This window comes from Bufo gargarizans, chromosome 3 (assembly GCF_014858855.1).
Source record: "Bufo gargarizans isolate SCDJY-AF-19 chromosome 3, ASM1485885v1, whole genome shotgun sequence".
Classification (NCBI taxonomy): Eukaryota; Metazoa; Chordata; class Amphibia; order Anura; family Bufonidae; genus Bufo; species Bufo gargarizans.
This window is the reverse complement of record NC_058082.1, coordinates 260170799-260192470: the sequence shown is the minus strand read 5'-3', so window position 1 is coordinate 260192470 and position 21672 is coordinate 260170799. Positions and strand designations below refer to the sequence as shown.

At 41.6% G+C, this 21672-nt stretch overlaps 1 protein-coding gene across 2 annotated transcripts in view; it reads left to right on the top strand.

The window, feature by feature from the left end:
* The window catches only part of CAMKK1 (calcium/calmodulin dependent protein kinase kinase 1), a 245382-nt gene that overhangs the window by 201321 nt on the left and 22389 nt on the right, over positions 1–21672 (top strand). For both annotated transcript variants that reach the window (XM_044285140.1, XM_044285139.1), the window contains exons 10-14: positions 2335–2534; positions 14690–14743; positions 14855–14928; positions 16575–16662; positions 19012–19140. In XM_044285140.1, the coding sequence (XP_044141075.1) occupies positions 2335–2534; positions 14690–14743; positions 14855–14928; positions 16575–16662; positions 19012–19140 (545 nt within the window). The remainder of the gene's footprint in view (positions 1–2334; positions 2535–14689; positions 14744–14854; positions 14929–16574; positions 16663–19011; positions 19141–21672) is intronic.

Below are 21672 nucleotides of genomic sequence, written 5' to 3'. Positions count from 1 at the left end.
ACAAATTACAATAATAGCTTTTTCCACAGAGCAGACAGGCATGCACCTAGGAATGACCGACCCGCTGCATACTTTTCTGAGCGTTAGTATGAGCTTACAGTTATACTGCTTAATTAGGCAAATAGGCTTGGAGTTTGGGGCTATAACCCCTCGTTATTCTCAACCAATAAAAATATATAACCGCAATTGTTCACGTGTATACCATGCAAGGTTACATGTATATAATATCCATGAGAGAAGTAAAACAGTATGCCTATGGTAAAAACCAAATAAACAATACCATACCGCATAGAATATAAATGCACTTTATGAATAGAATAAATATAATCAATACATGAAAACAGGTGCAGGGAAAAGGCGGCATCCCAGAGGAAGCAGAGTATGGATCTTTTGTTGTACAATTGAATACTATTGCACTTTTATGATTATTATAATATGAGTATCATCACCCCTGTGTCTTCCTCTTGTGGATGCCGCCTTTTTTCCTGCACCTGTTTTCACGTATTGATTATATTTATTCTATTAATAAAGTATATTTATAATCTATGCGATCTGGTAATCTTTTAGTTTCCCCCCCCCCCCCCCCCTCATATTCCATAGTGCTGTCCAAAGATGGTCGCCAGTCTCATCATTCCATGTCCCCAGTTTTATAAGAAGCCAATTCATTTATCAGTATGATTTTGGTGTTTCTAGAGGAAACCGACACAAATGTAAGGAGTGCATGGGAGCAAGGGGGCATTCTATCGATTCTATAGATGACATGCAGCAACACAAAGCTTTGTGGAATATATATATATACAGTGGATATAAAAAGTCTACACACTCCTGTTAAAATGTCAGGTTTCTGTGATGTAAAAAAAAAAAAGAGACAAAGATAAATCATTTCAGAACATTTTCCACCTTTAATGTGACCTATAAACTGTACCAGTCAATTGAAAAACAAACTGAAATCTTTTAGGTAGAGGGAAGAAAAAATATAAAAATAAAATAATATGGTTGCTTAAGTGTGTACACCCCTAAACTAATACTTTGTTGAAGCACCTTTTGATTTTATTACAGCACTCAGTCTTTTTGGGTATGAGACTATCAGCATGGCACATTTTGACTTGGCAAGATTTGCCCACTCTTCTTTGCAAAAACACTCCAAATCTGTCATATTGCGAGGGCATCTCCTGTGCACAGCCCTCTTCAGATCACTCCACAGATGTTCAATCGTATTCAGGTCTGGGCTCTGGCTGGGCCATTCCAAAATTTGAATCTTCTTCTGGTGAAGCCATTCCTTTGTTTATTTGGATGTATGCTTTGGGTCGTTGTCATGCTGAAATATGAAGTTCCTCTTCATGTTCAGCTTTCTAGCAGAAGCCTGAAGGTTTTGTGCCAATATTGACTGGTATTTGGAACTGTCATAATTCCCTCTAGCTTACCTAAGGCCCCAGTTCCAGCTGAAGAAAAACAGCTCCAAAGCATGATGCTGCCACCACCATGCTTCACTGTGGGTATGGTGTTCTTTTGGTGATGTGCATGGTTTCCATGGTTACAACCACCCTGCAATTCAGCATCAGTGGCAGTTCTTGCAAGCATGACCACTGCTGCTGGATTGAAGGGTGGTCGTAACCACAGAAATGAGAAGTGTATAATGTGATGGAAAAATAAATCCAGCCAGCAAAGGAAGCAATATGGATAATAACAATACATTAGTAAGTGGCTTTCTCTACATGATAAATCCCATTTGCCGAACGGAGACAACCCCTTTAAGGTTTTTGATATGTATTATTATTATTTCCTTATGCCTTAATTCAGTGAAGAAAGTGCAATTTAATAGTTTAAATCATTGTTACAATGGACTGGTTTGGGGTCCTGGGCAGCACAATAGGATAGACAGGTGAAACTGGAAAAAATAGAATATCGTGAAAAGTTCATTTATTTCAGTAATGTAACTTAAAAGGTGAAACTAACATATAAGATAGACTCATTACATGCAAAGCGAGATATTTCAAGCCTTTATTTGTTATAATTTGGATGATTATGGCTTACAGTTTATGAAACCCCAAAGTAACAATCTCAGGTTCCCTTTGCTCAGGGGGTATGGATTAATTAGCTGACTAGAGTGTGACACTTTGAGCCTAGAATATTGAACCTTTTCACAAAAAAACAAATTTTAAGTTGCATTAATGCAATTCCTTTTAAGTTGCATTACTGAAATAAATAGACTTTTGCACGATATTCTAATTTTTGGAGTTTCACCTGTAGTGTATTCCGCACAACTTATAATATACTGACATAATTCTTAGTGCCTTACATCCTTAATTAGGATATCTTCTGCTTTATTTTTAGTGCATTACCAGAAGATTATTCATCGAGATATAAAACCATCAAATTTACTTCTTGGAGATGATGGCCATATTAAAATAGCTGACTTTGGAGTAAGCAATCAGTTTGAAGGCAATGATGCTCTCCTGTCAAGCACTGCTGGGACTCCAGCCTTCATGGCACCTGAGACTCTCACGGATTCTGGCCACGGGTTCAGTGGGAAGGTACGTTCTGATGTAACTTACAGATCAGATAAGAGGAAGTTAAACCAGAAATACTTCCCCAAAAATTAAAGGACTTTAAATATGTATGGACTTTATTTTCTTTTGACTGACCTGCTGAGCACTATCAAAGATTTACTGCTCTGTAGTAAATGACCACTCATTGATTGTAATTCTGGTCACCATTGCATAATTTAATGTTTCTTTAACTTTGATTATGAAAATATATTTTTCATACAAAGGGCTTCTTTTAAGTTTTTCATTTACAATGTTTAAAATCGCACATATGCAGAGTATATTATCCTATTGACATCACAACCTTTCAAGGGGTCTTCTGGTAGTTAGGTTTAACTCTAACAATCCCCTCCTGTTGTCATTCCAACATTGGAGCAGTCTCCGCTACTCTTCACCTCTTGGTCCTGGCTTTATGCACTGGAAATGCCAGGGAAGGCTCATTCATACAATAACTGGCTGTACTGGTGACTGGCTTTCCCTGCACACCAGTGCTTTGGGCACCTTACTGAATGGGGCTGGAGCTAGAACATACTTTGGATAGTGAGGACAGGAGCCCAGTTGAGGGTCTACTAGGAGCTAATTGGAGGTAGAGCCATATGTATGGGGGGAACAGAATGTGGCTCTGTATGGATAATGGGGGGGTCACAAAGTGGCTGGTTACTGTGTAGGGGTGGGAACACTGTATAGCAGGGGTTCTGTGTGAATAATAGGAGACAAGAAATGGGGTCCTGTGTAGAAGGGGAGAACAGAATTTGGCAGGGTGTCTAAGAGGGATAATAGGAGGCAAGGAACACAGAGTGGTGGAACCTTGTGTAGAGAAGGGACAGGAAAGCAAAAATGTGGTAAGAGCTCTGTGGGAACCAATGTGCTGTAGGTTGTCTGCATGATGGGCGTAATAGTCATCAATGTTATCCTCCGTCCCACTCCATTATGCATTATCCAGAGAGGTCAGACTCCAGGGCTGAAGCTCACATCCAGGCAGTGGCCATAGAATACTAACGCATCCTGAGAAGTCCAAGCGGTGTGCTGAGTTCAGCTTGGAGCTGGGGCTCAGGGTGAATGTAGCATGGAGTTCTCAGGGCACAGCATGAAGAGACTGTTGGAGTGAGGACAGGACGTAATAAATCATGTGCTCTGTTTCTTGGATTATTCAAAAAAAACACCTGCTGTGAACGTCAGAAGAACAGAAAAAAACTGATCTTTTATTTTGAGCATCTGTTATGATCTGCATGGAGTACTTCTCCTGTCAAAAATAACTGATCTTTAATGGAGGTGACACTAACTGATCATAACTGATCCTTAAAAAAAAGACAGATCAGTTATTTTTAGTGCAAACGGATGCTAACTGAGCATAACCGATTCTCAAAATAACTTTCCTTTTTTATTTTTCTGTTCTTCTGATGAATCAGAAGAACGGAAAGCTAAATGGCAATGTGAACTCAGCCTAACATGACAATTTAAACTGCACCAAGGGCAATGGCAAACAAAAAAGAGTAAGTCCGAAACAGTAAAAAGCACTTTCAAAGTTGCTTAAAGGGGTTCTCCAGCCAAAAACAGTTTTTTGCTCTTTAATGCTAACCTGTGGATTAAAGATTATTGGTGAAAAACTTACCTTCCACAGTGTTGCCGTTCCCGAGATCTTCCTCCTTGTCACATGGTTCGTCCAGCTGGATTTTCTGTTCTTCCTGGAGAAGTCGGTCTCCCTGTCTTCCGGTCGTCTCTTCCTGCCTTGAGCAGGAGACGGATCGTCACTAATGACGTCAGCGCCTCCTGCAAGTTGCAGCGCCGGCCTCCGTCTTTTTCCTCCAATGCAGGCGCCGTACGCACAATGTACGCAAAGTAACACGCAAGAAGCACTGTGAATGGCAATGGGGGCACATGAGGGGCATTGTGGATGGCAAAAAAGCACATGAGGGGCACTGTGGATGGCAAAGGAGCACATGAGGGGCACTGTGGATGGCAAAGGGGGCACATGGGGGCATTGTGGATGGCAAAGTAGCACATGACGGGCACTGTGAATAGCAAAGGGGGCACATGAGGGGCATTGTGGATGGCAAAGGGGGCATTGTGGTTGTCACTGTTATGGGTGCTCAGTATAAGCAATAGGGCTCATGCACAGAACCATATGCGTTTTGCGTTCTGCAAGTCGCGGATCCACTAAATATGGTTACTGTCCATGTGCGATTTAGACATTTGTTTGCAGTCCCATTGAGTTCTATGGGTTTTAGATCTGCATTATGAGGACCAGAATAGGGCATGTTCTATATTTTGCAGAACTGACATACGGATGTGGAAAGCACATAGATGTCATCAGTGTGTTTTCTACATCCGTATGTCAGTTCCAGTAAAGACAGAACATGTCCTATTCTGGTCCTCAAAATTAGGTCCTCAAGTTCATATAACTCAATGGGAGTGCAAAAAATGTGGATCACAAAATGGATACGGTTGTGTGCATAAGCTTTTAGATACACAGCTCAGCAGGAAGTATCGCACACAACAGGCTCTGTATCAGACACACATACATGTTAGGATTAGATACATACAGTCCTGATCAAAAGTTTAAGACCACTTGAAAAATGGCAAAAAAAAACACATATTTTACATTGTTGGATCTTAACAAGGTTCCAAGTAGAGCTTTAACATGCAACAAGAAGAAATGACTGAGACCAAACATTTTTTGAGCATTCAATTAATTGAAAATAACGATTAAACTGAAACAGGCTGTTTTTCAGCTGATCCAAATTTTAGGACCACCTGCCTTTAAAAGGCCAAATCTGTGCAAAGATGTGGATTCATTGTCATTTTCTGTCCGGTAGTCACACGTTGTGATGGCAAAGGCAAAAAAACTCTCCCTTTTTGAATGTGGTCGGGTTGTTGAACTGCATAAGCAGGGTCTCTCACAGCGCGCCATCACTGCTGAGGTGGGACGCAGTAAGACAGTCATTTGGAATTTCCTAAATGATCCTGAGGGTTATGGAACAAAAAAGTTAAGTGGAAGACCCAAAAAAATGTCATCATCACTGAGCCAGAGGATCCAGTTGGCTGTCCGTCAAGACACTGGACGATCCTCGACCCAAATTAAGGCCCTTACTGGTGCTGACTGCAGCCCATAACCATCAGACGGCATCTGAGACCGAAGGGCTTCAAAAACTAAAAACGTCTTCAAAGACCTAGTCTCCTTGAACGCCACAGAACTGCTCATTTGGACTTTGCAAGAGAGCACCAAACATGGGACATTCAAAGGTGGAAGAAAGTTTTATTCTCTGATGAGAAAAAAATGTAACCTTGATGGTTTCCAACGTTACTGGCATGACAAGCAGATCCTACCTGAGATGTTTTCTACGTGCCACAGTGGAGGGGGCGCCATAATGGTCTGGGGTGCTTTTTCCTTCAGTGGAACAATGGAGCTTCAGGAAGTGCAGGGGCGTCAAACTGCCGCTGGCTATGTCCAGATGTTGCAGAGAGCATTCCTCATGACTGAGGGCCCTCGTCTGTGTGGTAACGACTGGGTTTTTCAACAGGACAACGCTACAGTACACAATGCCCGCAGGACAAGGACTTCTTCCAGGAGAATAACATCACTCTTTTGGCCCATCCTGCGTGTTCCTCTGATCTAAATCCAGTTGAGAACCTTTGGGAATGGATGGCAAGGGAAGTTTACAAAAATGGACAACCGTTCCAGACAGTAGATGGTTTTTGTGCGGCCGTCTTCACCACTTGGAGAAATTTTCCCACTCACCTCATGGAAACGCTTGCATCAAGCATGCCGAAACAAATTTTTGAAGTGATACACAATAACGGCGGAGCTACTCATTACTGTGTTCATGTTTGGAAGTTGGATTTCTGTTTTGGGGGGGTTTATTTTTTTTTTTTTGGAGGTGTGGTCCTAAACTTTTGATCAGCTGAAAAACAGCCTGCTTCAGTTTATTCGTTGTTTTCATTAAATTGAATGCTCAAAAAATGTTTTCTCACTCAATTTCTTCTTGTTGCATGTTGAAGCTCTACTTGGAACCTTGTTAACATCCAGCCATGCTAAATATGATTTTTTTGCCATTTTTCAAGTGGTCTTAAACTTTTGATCAGGACTGTATGTGTTTGGACGTGTTTGCCGATTCCAACAGTTTATCACACTCTGGAGATGGTGAGGGAAAAGCCCGTGGATGGTCAGTGATGCGTTTAGATACACAGCTCAGCAGGCTGTATCACACAGGATTGGATTAGATACAGATGTGTTTTTGTGCTTGCTGATTCCAGCTGTTTATCACACTCTGGAGATGGTGAGGGAAGAGCCTGTGGACGGTCAGTGACTGGATTAGATACACAGCTCAGCAGGCTGTATCACACAGGATAGAATTAGATACAGATGTGTTTGGATGTGCTTGCTGCTTCCAGCTGTTTATCACACTCTGGAGATGGTGAGGGAAGAGCCCGTGGACAGTCAGTGATGAGTTTAGATACACAGCTCAGCAGGCTGTATCACACAGGATAGAATTAGATACAGATGTGTTTGGATGTGCTTGCTGCTTCCAGCTGTTTATCACACTCTGGAGATGGTGAGGGAAGAGCCCGTGGACAGTCAGTGATGAGTTTAGATACACAGCTCAGCAGGCTGTATCACACAGGATAGAATTAGATACAGATGTGTTTGGATGTGCTTGCTGATTCCAGCTGTTTATCACACTCTGGAGATGGTGAGGGAAGAGCCCGTGGACAGTCAGTGATGAGTTTAGATACACAGCTCAGCAGGCTGTATCACACAGGATAGGATTATATACAGATGTGTTTGGGTGTGTTTGCTGCTTCCAGCTGTTTATTACACTCTGGACATGGTGAGAGAAGAGCCTGTGGACAGTCAGTGATGAGTTTAGATACACAGCTCAGCAGGCTGTATCACACAGGATAGGATTAGATACAGATCTGTTTGGGTGTGTTTGCTGCTTCCAGCTGTTTATTACACTCTGGACATGGTGAGAGAAGAGCCTGTAGATGGTCAGTGATGGGATTTAGACACTGAGTGAGAAGTAGATTCATGTCTGTGTGCAAAAAGATGGACACAGAAGTTATAGTAGGTGTAGCTGCTGCAGGCATAGCAGAGTGGGGGGCGTGACCAGTCTGTGACTCATCACTGTGCAGTGCAGCCAGGCTTGTGTACCAATAAAGTTATGTATTCAACAAAACAAGAAGGGAAGAAAGTAAACAGATCTGCCAGGATAATGTGATGTCTTCCAGAAGGAAGGAAAGCTCAGACATGAAAAATGATATTGGGTGCATATGTATGCATGATGAGGGGTGTTAGGAGCACATAAAAACCGGACAGCCTCTAACATTATATGTATATTCAAACTGTGAAATATGGTTAAAGGAAAAATTATACTTTAACCCTTCCATGACCGGGCAACTTTTTGTGATTTTGTGCACGTGGTGGTTTAATGACCGTACCTTTTTTACCGTATATGTTTGACTACCTAAATAATCTTAGTGTTTTTTTATTGACACTTGGACTTTTTATTAGAATGCTTTTTTAGTTTTTTTTAAAACTTTTTTAGGTTTAATTTGGTGGAAAACCGCTAATTATTATTAAAAAGTGTTTTTTTTTATTATAGCTTTTTCTTTTTTTAAATATTAAAACTGACACAAAAACGAATTATTGCAATAGGTTCCCTATTTTGCGATCATCGTTTTCATATATAACATGTATAGGTTTGAGAGAACGGGACGACTATGGTGATAGGTTCTGTTAGCGACTGCATTTTAAATTCTTTTTACATTTTTTATTAGTATTACTTATTTTTATTTTAGTTTGGCACATAATATGTCCCCCAGGAGGTCATTAAAATACCTCTGGAGGACACTGACTTTTTTTTTTTTCACTGTTTCCACTGTATGGCATGACACACAGGCTAACAGAGGAAGTGCTTCCTGCTCCCTCCACCATGCGCTAGTTCACCGCTCTCGGCGCAGGAGAAGGCAGAAGCAATAATAAACCGCTCCTCTCCTCAGGGTCCCTGCTGTGTCTGTCAGCCAGGACCCCACCTGCCCCTGCTAGATTGCAGGAGCAGGAGCTTTAATCCCAGCCCTGATTAGCGCTGGGATTAAAGCGCTGCCTGCACGTGTATATACGTGCTATCTGCACGGGGCATGTGCAGATAGGATGTATATACACAGTGGGCAGTCGGGAAGAGGTTTTTGTTATTGTATTCTACTTATCTGGCGCTAAAAATCATTTTTCTAAAATAGTCTATTACTTTTTTTTTTCCAAAAATTTGTATTTTACAGCATTCAGTCTCACTGCATCTGCAGTAAAGTCTGTCACTGCTGATCTGGAGCCGTTGTATCTAATTCCCTGACAGCTCAAAAAACACTCAATAAAGGCTACTTTGACACTTGCGGTAGCCTTTTCCGACCGGCTGTTCCGGCAGGGGAACAGCCTGCCGGATCCGTGCTACCGCAAGTCTACCGTGCCACCGTAGCACGGCAAACATGCCAAGAGGTGGCCGAAATAAAACTACAGTACGCTGCGGTTTTTGTCCGGCCGCCTCTCGGCATGTTTCCCGTGCTGTGGCTGTATCTCTGGCCCGCCCCATTATAGTGAATGGGGCCAGAGAAGACTTTTGGCTGCACAGTGGACTTGCGGTAGCACAGATCCGGCAGACTGTTCCCCTGACGGAACAGCCTGCCGGGAAAGGCTACCGCAAGTGTGAAGGTAGCCTAAACTAAACGGTTATCTGTTTCCTAAGAATTTAGCTTAAAAGGAATCTGTCTCCAGCGACCTCCCTATCCAGCTGTTTGTATAGACACACAACTGAGGTTCACCTGATTAAAACACTGTTTTTCTTTTGTTGATCTGAGACTCTGTTCTCGAGTTATTTATACTTTTTATTCTTTTTTTATATTAGAGGACCTTTCACTACTTTAAAAACTTAAAACTAACTTTATCAGTGGGCAGAGCGGCGCCCAGGGGTCCCCCTGCACTTACTAGTATGTCTGGGACTCCCAGGCTATGAGCTGTGCGCTACGATTGGCCAGCGCTGCAGCAAGGGACAACCCTAATACAAAAACTCTGCCCAGTACAAAAGAAGATGCTGCAGACACCGGAGCCTATACCGGGCGAACGGAGCGGCGCCCAGACATACTAGTAAGTGCAGGGGGACCCCTGGGCGCCGCTCTGCCCACTGATAAAGTTAGTTTTAAGTTTTTAAAATAGTGAAAGGTCCTCTTTAAAGGGAACCTGTCATCAACTTTATGCTGACTGTACTGAGGGCAGTCTAAGTACTGACAGAAATGCTGATTTCAGCAATGTGTCACACATCAGCTAAAAGTAAGTGGTTGCTGAGAACCGGGATCATAATCATTGCAAACCGGGCCTTGAAAAGAGTAACGGCCACCTGAGAAGAGTCCTGGTTATTCATTAATTCCTGCCCTCCTGCTGATGGCTGACAGGCTTCTATCTAGTTTCTCCCTTTCTGTCTAGGAGTAAACTGCCAATCATCAGCAGATGGGCGAGAGCAGGAGATTATAATAACCATGACTCTTCTCAGGTAGATGTGACTCTTCTCAGGTAGATGTGACTCTTCTCAAGGCCTGGGCTGCAATGATTATGATGCTGGTTCTCAGCAACCACTTACTTTTAGCTGATGTGTGACACACCGCTGAAATCAGCATTTCTGTCACTACTTTATACTGTCCTCATTACAGTCAGCATAAAGTTGATGACAGGTTCCCTTTAAGTCTTTAGTGCAATAGGGGCATCACGATTGCACTTGTCGCACCCAAGCTCTACTCATTTCTGTGGCCAGCCACTCCCTTACTGCTTTGCCACTAGTGATGAGTGGCAGGGGCTATATTCGAATTTGCGATATTTCACGCATAATGCGCGCAAAATACAAGCGTGGGTCACTTTTGCTACATTTTCCAAGCTGCTAAAAGTTTCCTGAGACTGGAGAAAATGGATGGCACTAGAGAACATTAAAAATGGCTTTATATGCAGTTACAGTGCTCCAATATATTCACGATTGCGCTAATCGGCACTAATGATGCGAATATTTTGGCGCAATACGTGAAACGTCACATTTTAGCAGGTCTGCATGTATGTATAGACAGCAGAACCTATCACACTACCTAACACACTGCACTTCAACAGCTACACTATATCAGGATATGACCTACACTGACTATCTCCCACTAACTATCTCTATGATAATAAATATATATATATATATATATATATATATATATATACACAGTACAGACCAAAAGTTTGGACACATCTTCTCATTCAAAAATTTTTCTTTATTTTCATGACTATGAAAATTGTAGATTCACACTGAGGGCATCAAAACTATGAATTAACACATGTGGAATTATATACATAACAAAAAAGTGTGAAACAACTGAAAATATGTCATATTCTAGGTTCTTCAAAGTAGCCACCTTTTGCTTTGATTACTGCTTTGTACACTCTTGGCATTCTCTTGATGAGCTTCAAGAGGTAGTCACCTGAAATGGTCTTCCAACAGTCTTGAAGGAGTTCCCAGAGATGCTTAGCACTTGTTGGCCCTTTTGCCTTCACTCTGCGGTCCAGCTCACCCCAAACCATCTCGATTGGGTTCAGGTCCGGTGACTCTGGAGGCCAGGTCATCTGGCGTAACACCCCATCACTCTCCTTCATGGTCAAATAGCCCTTACACAGCCTGGAGGTTTTTTTGGGGTCATTGTCCTGTTGAAAAATAAATGATGGTCCAACTAAACGCAAACCGGATGGAATAGCATGCCGCTGCAAGATGCTGTGGTAGCCATGCTGGTTCAGTATGCCTTCAATTTTGAATAAATCCCCAACAGTGTCACCAGCAAAGCACCCCCACACCTCCTCCTCCATGCTTCACGGGGGGAACCAGGCATGTAGAGTCCATCCGTTCACCTTTTCTGCGTCGCACAAAGACGCGGTAGTTGGAACCAAAGATCTCAAATTTGGACTCATCAGACCAAAGCAAAGATTTCCACAGGTCTAATGTCCATTCCTTGTGTTCTTTAGCCCAAACAAGTCTCTTCTGCTTGTTGCCTGTCCTTGGCAGTGGTTTCCTAGCAGATATTCTACCATGAAGGCCTGATTCACACAGTCTCCTCTTAACAGTTGTTCTAGAGATGTGTCTGCTGCTAGAACTCTGTGTGGCATTGACCTGGTCTCTAATCTGAGCTGCTGTTAACCTGCGATTTCTGAGGCTGGTGATTCGGATGAAATTATCCTCCGCAGCAGAGGTGACTCTTGGTCTTCCTTTCCTGGGGCGGTCCGCATGTGAGACAGTTTCTTTGTAGCGTTTGATGGTTTTTGTGACTGCACTTGGGATCACTTTCAAAGTTTTCCCAATTTTTAGGACTGACTGACCTTCATTTCTTAAAGTAATGATGGCCACTCGTTTTTCTTTACTTAGCTGCTTTTTTCTTGCCATAATGCAAATTCTAACAGTCTATTCAGTAGGACTATCAGCTGTGTATCCACCTGACTTCTCCACAACGCAACTGATGGTCCCAACCCCATTTATAAGGCAAGAAATCCCACTTATTAAACCTGACAGGGCACACCTGTGAAGTGAAAACCATTTCAGGTGACTACCTCTTGAAGCTCATCAAGAGAATGCCAAGAGTGTGCAAAGCAGTAATCAAAGCAAAAGGTGGCTACTTTGAAGAACCTAGAATATGACATATTTTCAGTTGTTTCACACTTTTTTGTTATGTATATAATTCCACATGTGTTAATTTAAAGTTTTGATGCCTTCAGTGTGAATCTACAATTTTCATAGTCATGAAAATAAAGAAAACTTTTAGTCTGTACTGTATATTATCTATATATCTAATGTAGTGTGGAAAGCACAGAGCACAGCAATGACACTGCTGTCTCTCTCTTTAGAAACTGTAGAAAATGGCTCCTGGGGAGGTTCTTATATAGTAAGGGGTAGGCAACTTCCCTATTGGTTGCTAGGGATGTTGCTAAGCTCAGACAAATACATTGCAGCCTTCTCATTGGCCGACAAGCAAGAAGGGAGGTTACTGAGGAAAATAAAATCTAGAATATTTGAAATTCCGAATATATAGCACTATATTCTAAATATTCACAAATTCTTGAAGTGACGATATTCGCATTTAATATTCGTGATTCGAATATTCGCGCCCAACACTATTTGCCACTGCCTAGCCCTGTCAATCTAAGCAGCCAGGGAGGGGCTGGCCAAAGAAATCTTTTTTTTTTATCATTGCATTTTACTCCTTTTAGGCTAAAATTCATTTTTTTACTCGCTTTTTATTAACTTTTTTATTGGTCTTTTCTACAGTGTTTCTTCTTCAGCCTTCACTTTCAGTATATCTGCAGACTAGCTTGTTTTCTGTTTTACATTGATTCTGTCTCACAGCAGTTCTGACAGCTCCATGTGTAGTCCTTGTCTCTGAACTCCTGACAGCTCATAAACACTCATTTAAACCACATTATTTTGAGTGCTTATAAGTTGACAGTAGTTCAGAGATATGAGCTACAATCTTAGCTGTCAGAGCAGTTCTCTGATTGATTTACTGTGCAGAGAAAGCCTGCCACTCTGTAAATACAGTGCCTTGCAAAAGTATTCACCCTGTTGACTTTTTTTTTATATTTTGGTGCCTCACAACCTGGAATTAACATGGATTGTTTGAGGATTTGCATCATTTAATTTATAGAACATGCCGACAACTTTGAAGATTTTTTTTATTTTTATTTATTCTGAAGCAAACGACAAATATGACAAAATAACAGAAAAAGTCAATACTTTGTAGAGCCACCTTTTGCGGCAATCACAGCTCCGAGTAGCTTTGGATAAGTCTCTATGAGCGTACCACATCTTACCACTGGGATTTTTGCCCATTCCTCCTTGCAAAACTCTTCCAGCTCCTTCAAGTTGGATGGTTTGCGCTTGTGAACAGCAGTCTTTAAGTCTGACCACAGATTTTCTTTTGGATTAAGATCTGGGCTTTGACTAGGCCATTCCAACACATTTACATGTTTCCCCTTGAACCACTCCAGTCTTGCTTTAGCAGTGTGTTTGGGTTCAATGCCTCAAATCACGCACAGAGTAATACAGGTTTTGCTCAAGAATATCCCTGTATTTAGCTCCATCCACCTTTCCCTCAACTCTGACTAGTTTCCCAGTCTCAGCTGCTGAAAAACATCCCCACAGCATGATGCTGCCACCACCATGTTTCACTGTGGGGATGTGTTATTTGGGTGATGAGATGTGGGAGTCTCCCACATGCCTTTTCGCAAACTCACAATGTGCCTTTTTGTTTTTAGCTGAAAGTAATGGCTTTCTTCTGGCCACTCTGCCATAAAGCCCAACTCTATAGAGCGTACGGCTTATTGTCGTCCTATGTACAGATACTCCAGTCTCTGCTGTGGAACTCTGCAGCTCCAGGGTTACCTTAGGTCTCTCTGCTGCCTCTCTGATTAATGTTCTCCTTGCCCGGTCCATGAGTTTTGGCCGTCTCTTGGCAGGTTTGCTGTTGTGCCATGTTTTTTCCATTTGGTTATGATGGATTTGATGGTGCTCCTGGGGATCATCAAAGATTTGGAATTTTATAACCTACCCCTGACTTTTCAACAACATTGTCCCTTACTTGTTTGGAGAGTTCCTTGATCTTTATGGTAGTGTTTGATTAGTGATGCCTCCTGCTTAGGTGTTGCAGCCTCTGGGGCCTTTCAAAAAAGGTTTGTATATGTGATAACAGATCATGTGACACTTAGATTGGACATCATTTCACTAATTATGTGACGTCTGAAGGTAATTGGTTGCACCATAGCTTTTTATGGGCTTCCTAACAAAGGGGGTGAATACATATGGACATGCCAAGTTTCTATTTCTAAAAAATAATTTTATTTATATACCTTTCTCATTTCACTTAACCAACTTAGACTATTGTGTTCTGATCCATCACATAAAATTCAGATTAACAAAACATTGAACTTAAGGCTGTAATGTACCAAAATACGAAAAAAGTCAATGGGGTGAATACTTGCAAGGCACTGTATTTGGTATTGGAAATGTATTTCAATAGCTATGTCCGGTATGCATTGATATATAGTCATAATCATGCATTTACATTTTCCTATCCTTCTCGATTACTAGGCACTAGATGTGTGGGCAATGGGAATCACGCTTTATTGTCTCGTATTTGGAAAGGTAAGCAACCATCATTGACCAGAGTCACAGAATCAAATGTAAATTGGCTGTGTGCAGCATAAACTCCAAGCAGTAGTTTAATTCTATTTATCTCCATGATTTGTTTTTTAGTGTCCTTTCATAGATGAATACATCTTGGTTCTACACAACATGATAAAACATAAAGCAGTGGAGTTCCCTGAACAGTATGTAATATGAGTTCTGCCTGCCAATAGTATTATTGCAATTTGTTTGAATCATTAAGACTATGGAGATTTATCAAAGTAGATGTAAAGGAAAACTGGCTTAGTTGCCCATAGCAAATTAAACATGGGTTCTGACTGGTTTCTATGAGCACCAGTTTACACCAGTTTTGATAAATCTCCCCCTATACATATTAGCCTTCATACTCCACCACGTAATTCAATTTTCCATTTTCATTTTGAGTTGGAGTCTACCCACATTCAACAGTCTATCAATAAAATAGTTAAAGGGAACCTTGGGCAGCATCAAATACCAACATGGTCCCTCCTTACAAACAGTTAGGTCTGACTCTCAAATTCTGCAGAATTACAGATGAGACATAGTTTAAAAACAAGCTGAGGATGGGTAGAAGAGTCATTTGGGTGGTCTTCGCTAACTTCTCCCAGCCTTGCTCGACTTCATTGACCGTTCTCTCCCTACTTGTATACAGGGAGAAGCATGTCAATCAAGCTGAGCTGGTTGGGTAGAAGTCAGCGGAGACCACCCAAATGACTCTTCTTCCCATTCCCAGCTTGTTTTTAAATAATTTTCTCTGAAATGCTAAATCTCCTGACAAATTCTTTTTTAAATAATCGTTAATGAGAAGGACTGTGTAGACTATCCATCTGTACTTCACGCATTTCGTAAGAAACAAAATACTTTGGATAATGACCCCTTATCAAATATAAAACAAAATGAAGAAGATTTTAATATTGCAGAGAGTACAAAACCTTATATAATACTCCTAATGTACATAAAAGGGATAACATTATAACCCATTGACATAACACGTACTGCGTACAATATATTAGCAGGGATTGTGTCCTATTTTTGTTGAATTAAAGTGGTATTCTTACTCGAACAAGTTTTTCCCTATCCACTGGATCGGGGATAACTGTTTGATTAGTAAGAGGATCCATGCCTCCACATGAATGAAGCAGCAGGTGGAGGAGGCACACTGATGCACCATTTATCTCTAGAGGACTGCTAGAGATAGCCAAGTGCATTGCTCAACTATCTCCAGCAGCCCCATAAACTTTGAAAGGAGCCATGATGGGCACTCTTGACTACTGCTCCATTCGAATGGAGCACACAGGACCCCTACTCGTGATTGGTGGGGGTCCCAGTGATCAGGGAACAGTTTTTCCCCAGTCCAGTGGAGAGGGGGTTACTTTTTCTACCTGGAATACCCCTTTAAAGTGGTTATCTAATATTAATACAGACCCACAGTGGCCAACCCACAGTGGTGATCATATTTATCTGGTCCCAGACCTGCTCTTTCTCTCATTGTTGCGCTGAAAAAAAACATCCATTGATGGGGAGGACATCTGGCCGCTGCAGCCAATTTGCAGGTGTGACCAGTTGTCTCGAAGCAAGGGGAGAAGGTCACTGCTGCGGCCTGTCACATGTCCATCCCCCCCCCCCTCCCCCTTTCCAACAGGGAGAGGAAGCACTGTCCCAGGAGTGACAGAGACACCGAACCCAGGAGCAGGGACCAGGTAAGTATGACCACCACTGTGGGTTGGCCACTCTGTAAGGTCTTTATTAGTCTTGGATAACCCAAGTAGTAGATTGCTTATTGTCCTGCTTTTCTGCTTTCCCGTTTAAGGCCAGTCATTAATGATGAACTTAAAGACTTGATTATCAGAATGCTGGAGAAGAAGCCTGAAGATAGAATAACTGTTCCAGAAATAAAGGTATACACATTTAGGACTGCTATATGTAAAGGTTAACGTGTAAACGTCATGTTTTCATAAATAAATAAAAAATCAATTTTAGCAGACGTTACTGCTGCTGCAGCATTGTGCATAAACCAATCTTTAGTTTCTTCACATACCACAGTTTTCCTTGAGTTTTTCCCTTAGTTACGGCAATTTTAACCTCTCAAGATGGCTCCTCTGCCAGTTCTCTGAGGTCAAAACTGCCTTCCCTCACTTCCCATACACACTTGCTGTAGCCAGCAGCTTCCTGCCAGCCAATCAGATTGGATTACTGAGTGACACCACTCATAGGCATTAGTGTTATGTATCTTATGGAAAGCATAATGCTTCCAATCATTTACGGGAAGTCCTTTTAACCTTATAATTAGAGAATTCATATTTTGAAATTCGATCACGCTTCGTTTGGTGGTAAAAGCAAATTTTGTTATAGATTTCGTTACCACAGACCATAACGTAATTCTATGCCGGAATGCCTCTAAAGGCATTCTGTTATGCATTCCGTCATAGAATTGCGTTATGGTCCATGGTAATGGAATTCATAACGCAATTCTGCTTTCACCACCAAACGAAGCGTGAACGAATTTCATAACATGAAATTCGCTCATCTCTACTTATAATGCACTACCGGATATATAAGCTACCTTTTGTATGTAAATACATTTCATTTAACGAAAATAAAGGATTATGATGGCAGAATTTTTTAGTGCAGTATTTAAGCTCTGGTAGCAACCACTTTAAAGGGGTTATCTAACCCATATACCCAGGCCCCTCACAGAGGTTGTACTTGCCTCACTGCCTGGCACCCGCTTTGCTTCTGATGCCCGCACTGCCGCTGCTGCATCTCCCCTCGGGTGACACTAGGGAGGCTCGTTCTGGCAACAGAAGTGACGCGGGTGCCGGAGAGGAGGTAAGTACAACTGCTGTGAGGGGCCTGGGCATATGGGGGTGGGGGGCATTATAGGTCCAGGATAACCCCTTTACATATTGTAGTAGGGAATTTCATAATCGGCAATATCTTAACGCAGTATTAAAAACTGTTCCTTTTTCAAGCAAGGAGCTGATAAAAACTAAATGCACTATTTTGGGACATTTTGAAGTCAGAAATCTGAAGTGTAGGTATTGATAAATCCCCACCTAAGAGTATGCAGTTCAGCAGCTGGTTTCTCTAAAATCTGCCTCGGCAAAGCCCACCCAAATGCTTTTTGGATTGGTATGGCTGCCGGTATCGCAGCAGTTGTTTCGCTTTGAACCATTATTTTTCCCAGTGTGTGGAGAAAACTTGGCTGCTACTGTACAATGCTGCAGATTTGCCATGCACAAATCCACGATGGCACATCTGCAGTGTTTACGCTACATGGACACATGCCCAATTTGTGCTAATGCCATCTGCAGAGAAATGCTGTGATATAGTATATTCCCTGCAGGCTGAAATGATGAAGTGGCTTCAAACTAGAGAGTCTCTGTGAATCCTTAACAGTATATTGCAAATATGGGAATAACTCAGTAATAATGTTCAAAGTTCAAGATATTTTACATTGCACTGATTGCAAATCTTGAAAAGAAATCTTAGAATTAATGGTTGTCCTACTTTTTAAGACACTACTTCAGTGTTAACTTTTTGCCATAAACTCCATAGCAACAGACACATCAAAGGAGTACCTTTCAGTGCAGTATAATTTATTGTCCTAGTCAGTTGTATGAAGGTGCTTTTTACATTATGCAGCACATTAATCCTATTGAAATAATACAATTAATTATAAATAACATGAAATCAATTATCTTTCTATGCCTTTTCTATTCTGAAGAAAACTAAGCCTCATAAGCAAATGGTAATTACAGCAGAGATCCAAACTGTAAGAATATATTCCATATGAATTAGGATCCGTCACGGATCTGCAAAAAACGCTTGCGTTACAATAATACAACCGCATTCATCCGTCAATAGCCAAGACAAATCCGTCATGAACTCCATTGAAAGTCAATGGGGGACGGATCCGTTTTCTATTGTCAGAGAAAACAGATCCGTCCCCATTGACTTACATTGTGTGTCAGGATGGATCTGTCTCGCTCCACATCCCAGGACGGACGAGCAGCGTTTTGGTGTCCGCCTCCAGAGCGGAACGGAGGCAAACTGATGCATTCTGAATGGAAAATGATCCGCTCAGAATGCATTAGGGCAAAACTGATCCGTTTTGGACCGCTTGTGAGAGCCCATGACTGATCTCACAAATGGAAAGCCAAAACGCTAGTGTGAAAGTAGCCTTAGCTGCACTGAAGCTGAAATTTCTCTATTCTATGTGTACATCATTGTCAGTATTTTTGCAGGTTCATCCTTGGGTAACTAAAAATGAGGAGGACCCAATGCTACTCGAGGAAGAGCATTGTACAATTGTGGAAGTCACTGAAGAGGAAGTGAAGAATTCTGTAAAGCTTATCCCAAGTTTGACAACTGTGGTATGAGGTTTCAATTACTGCATTCGCTATGGGATTCTAAGGTCACATTTTATTAGTAACAGTGACATATTATAAATATATCTAATGTGTACTTTCAAAGCTACATCACTCAAACTTGTGTTTTGGCCAAGCCAGTATGTGCTATATTTTTATATTTCCTGGGTTCACGTAGCGTTTTAGCCCTCCAAAAGGGCTTTGCTCTAATCCTGCAGCTGTAGAAGCAGGGAGCTGGCTGTCAGTGCCACATAGAGAAGGCAGAGATATTTTTTCCGCCCCTGCCCTCTCCATTGATGTATACACAATGCTTAATGAGCACTTTGTATAAGGATCAGGAAGTAGCATTGCATCTTCCTGCTCTGGTCCTAGCGATCATGTGATGTCTGTGCATGAGCTGCTATGTCTTAGCAGACCCAGATCCGCTCTGCAGCCCCCAAGGGGCTGTATTCCCTATGTAGCTGTTGTTAATATCTCAGCCCCAGTTACAGGAGAAATCATGAATTTAAAAAAGTTTATATGTTAAATGCCCACTGAAGGGTTTGCATGGCCTTATGGGGGGCACACAATGTAAAATAAAATAAAAAAAGGCAAGAAAAAAATGACACACACCACAGAGCAGCATTCAAAGACACGTACTCAAAAACGGAAATTGCATCTGGCCAGGAAGGTGGTAAGTGGCTGGGTCTTGAACTAGTTAAAAGCTATGTACTTCATTTACAAACAATATCAATTATATATTATAAAACTCTTAAAGGCCTATTGTTAGAATTTTCACATGCTGTATTTTTTTTTACTTATAAGATGCACCTGCCCATAAGACGCACCTAAGTTTTAGAGGAGGTAAATGAGAATAAATATATTTTTTATTAGACCTCAGATCAGACCCCCAATGTTAAAGAGGTTATCCAAGTTCTCAAACAGCCCCCCCCATGCGCCGGGTCCCTCACAGGTAATATACTTACCCCACTCCCGGTGCCGCTCCTGGTCCCTGCACCGCTGCTGCTTTTTCCTGTACACGGATGAAAACATCCGGTGTCGGGGGGGAGCAGCCAATGGCAGCCGGGGACAGGGACAAGCCTCCCTAACATCCTGGGGCCCGGCACATGGAAGAGCTGTTTGAGAACTTGGATAACTCCTCTAATAAAATCCCATACTGACCTTGGCTCAGACCCCCAATGTTCATAAAATCCCCATTCAGACCTCAAAGCAGACCCCCAATTTGAATAATACCCCAATTCAAACCTCAGATCAGCCCCCCCAATGTGAATGACCTCCAATCAGATCTCGGATCAGATCCCCAATGTAAAAAAGACCCTGTTTCAGACCTCAGATCAGAGCCCCAATGTGAATAATACCCCCATTCAGACCTCAGATCAGATGCCTATGTTAATCAGAGCACACACAAAAAAAGAAATCAACTTATCTCTCCTGCTCTGGACCCTGCTGCCGCTCCTGAGATTCAGCGCTCTTCCTGATCTTTCTGATGCACAGGACACAGCACAGCGTGTGGTCCAGGGAGACCAGGACAGAGAGCGATGCAATTACCGCTCCCAGGTCCGCCTGTAATAATGAGCGCTTCCATAATGGAAGCACTCATTAGTATTCACCCCATGAGAGGCACTGTCAGTTTCCCTCTACTAGGTAGAGTACAACTAGTGTCTGCCCTTAGGCCACCAACAAAAAAGACACCAAAGTTGGTATTAAATAGTCAGTTGCATCAGTCCTCAGGTTCTCAACATTTATTGTTTACTCAACTTAAAGGGAACTTGTCACCATGAAAATGTATAATCTGCAGGCAGCATGTTCTAGAGCAGAAGGAACTGAGCAGATTGATATATAATTTTATGGGGAAAGATTCAGTGTAACCTGTATTTCATCTCCGCTTTCTCAGCTCAGTAAGGGGTCAAGACTAGAAATCTACTATAGATGTATATCTATATTTGACATACAGTGTATAGTTAGTAATCAGATTGCAAGGTGAAGATGTTCGCATGTCATAGATGGTTAATAGAGTGTTTAGTTTCCATGGGAATTTGAAGAAATCTATTTTATTCCCATCTGAAGAGCCATCTTAAAATGCAGTAGGCAGTGGAGCTTTACAAAAGTGATATATTTTAATCATGTTGAAGAGTGTCCCCATAGGTTATAGCCAGCCGGCTCTATTAAGTATGCAAATTTAATTAAACCATTTTCTTTTCTGTCGATAGAATTGATGACCTACTTTTACTTTTACTTTTAATTTTGTCATTTCTTCCACTGCTGAGACGCATCAGATTTTTGTGATCGGTTAAACGGGTAATAAAACAATTTGCTGGACATTTTCAGAAATTAAAAGGGATATGTAGTGATGTTTAAGAAAATATTTGTATGAAACATTGGCCTTAGAGTATGATATTCTATATATATTTTACTAATATCCATAAAAAATCCTATTTTCCATACACGATAACACAAACAATAAAAATTGCCAAATCTAAAGTATCTGCTACATGGGTAGGGCAGCAGTCAAGTAACTGTATAGTAGAGACTGTATAT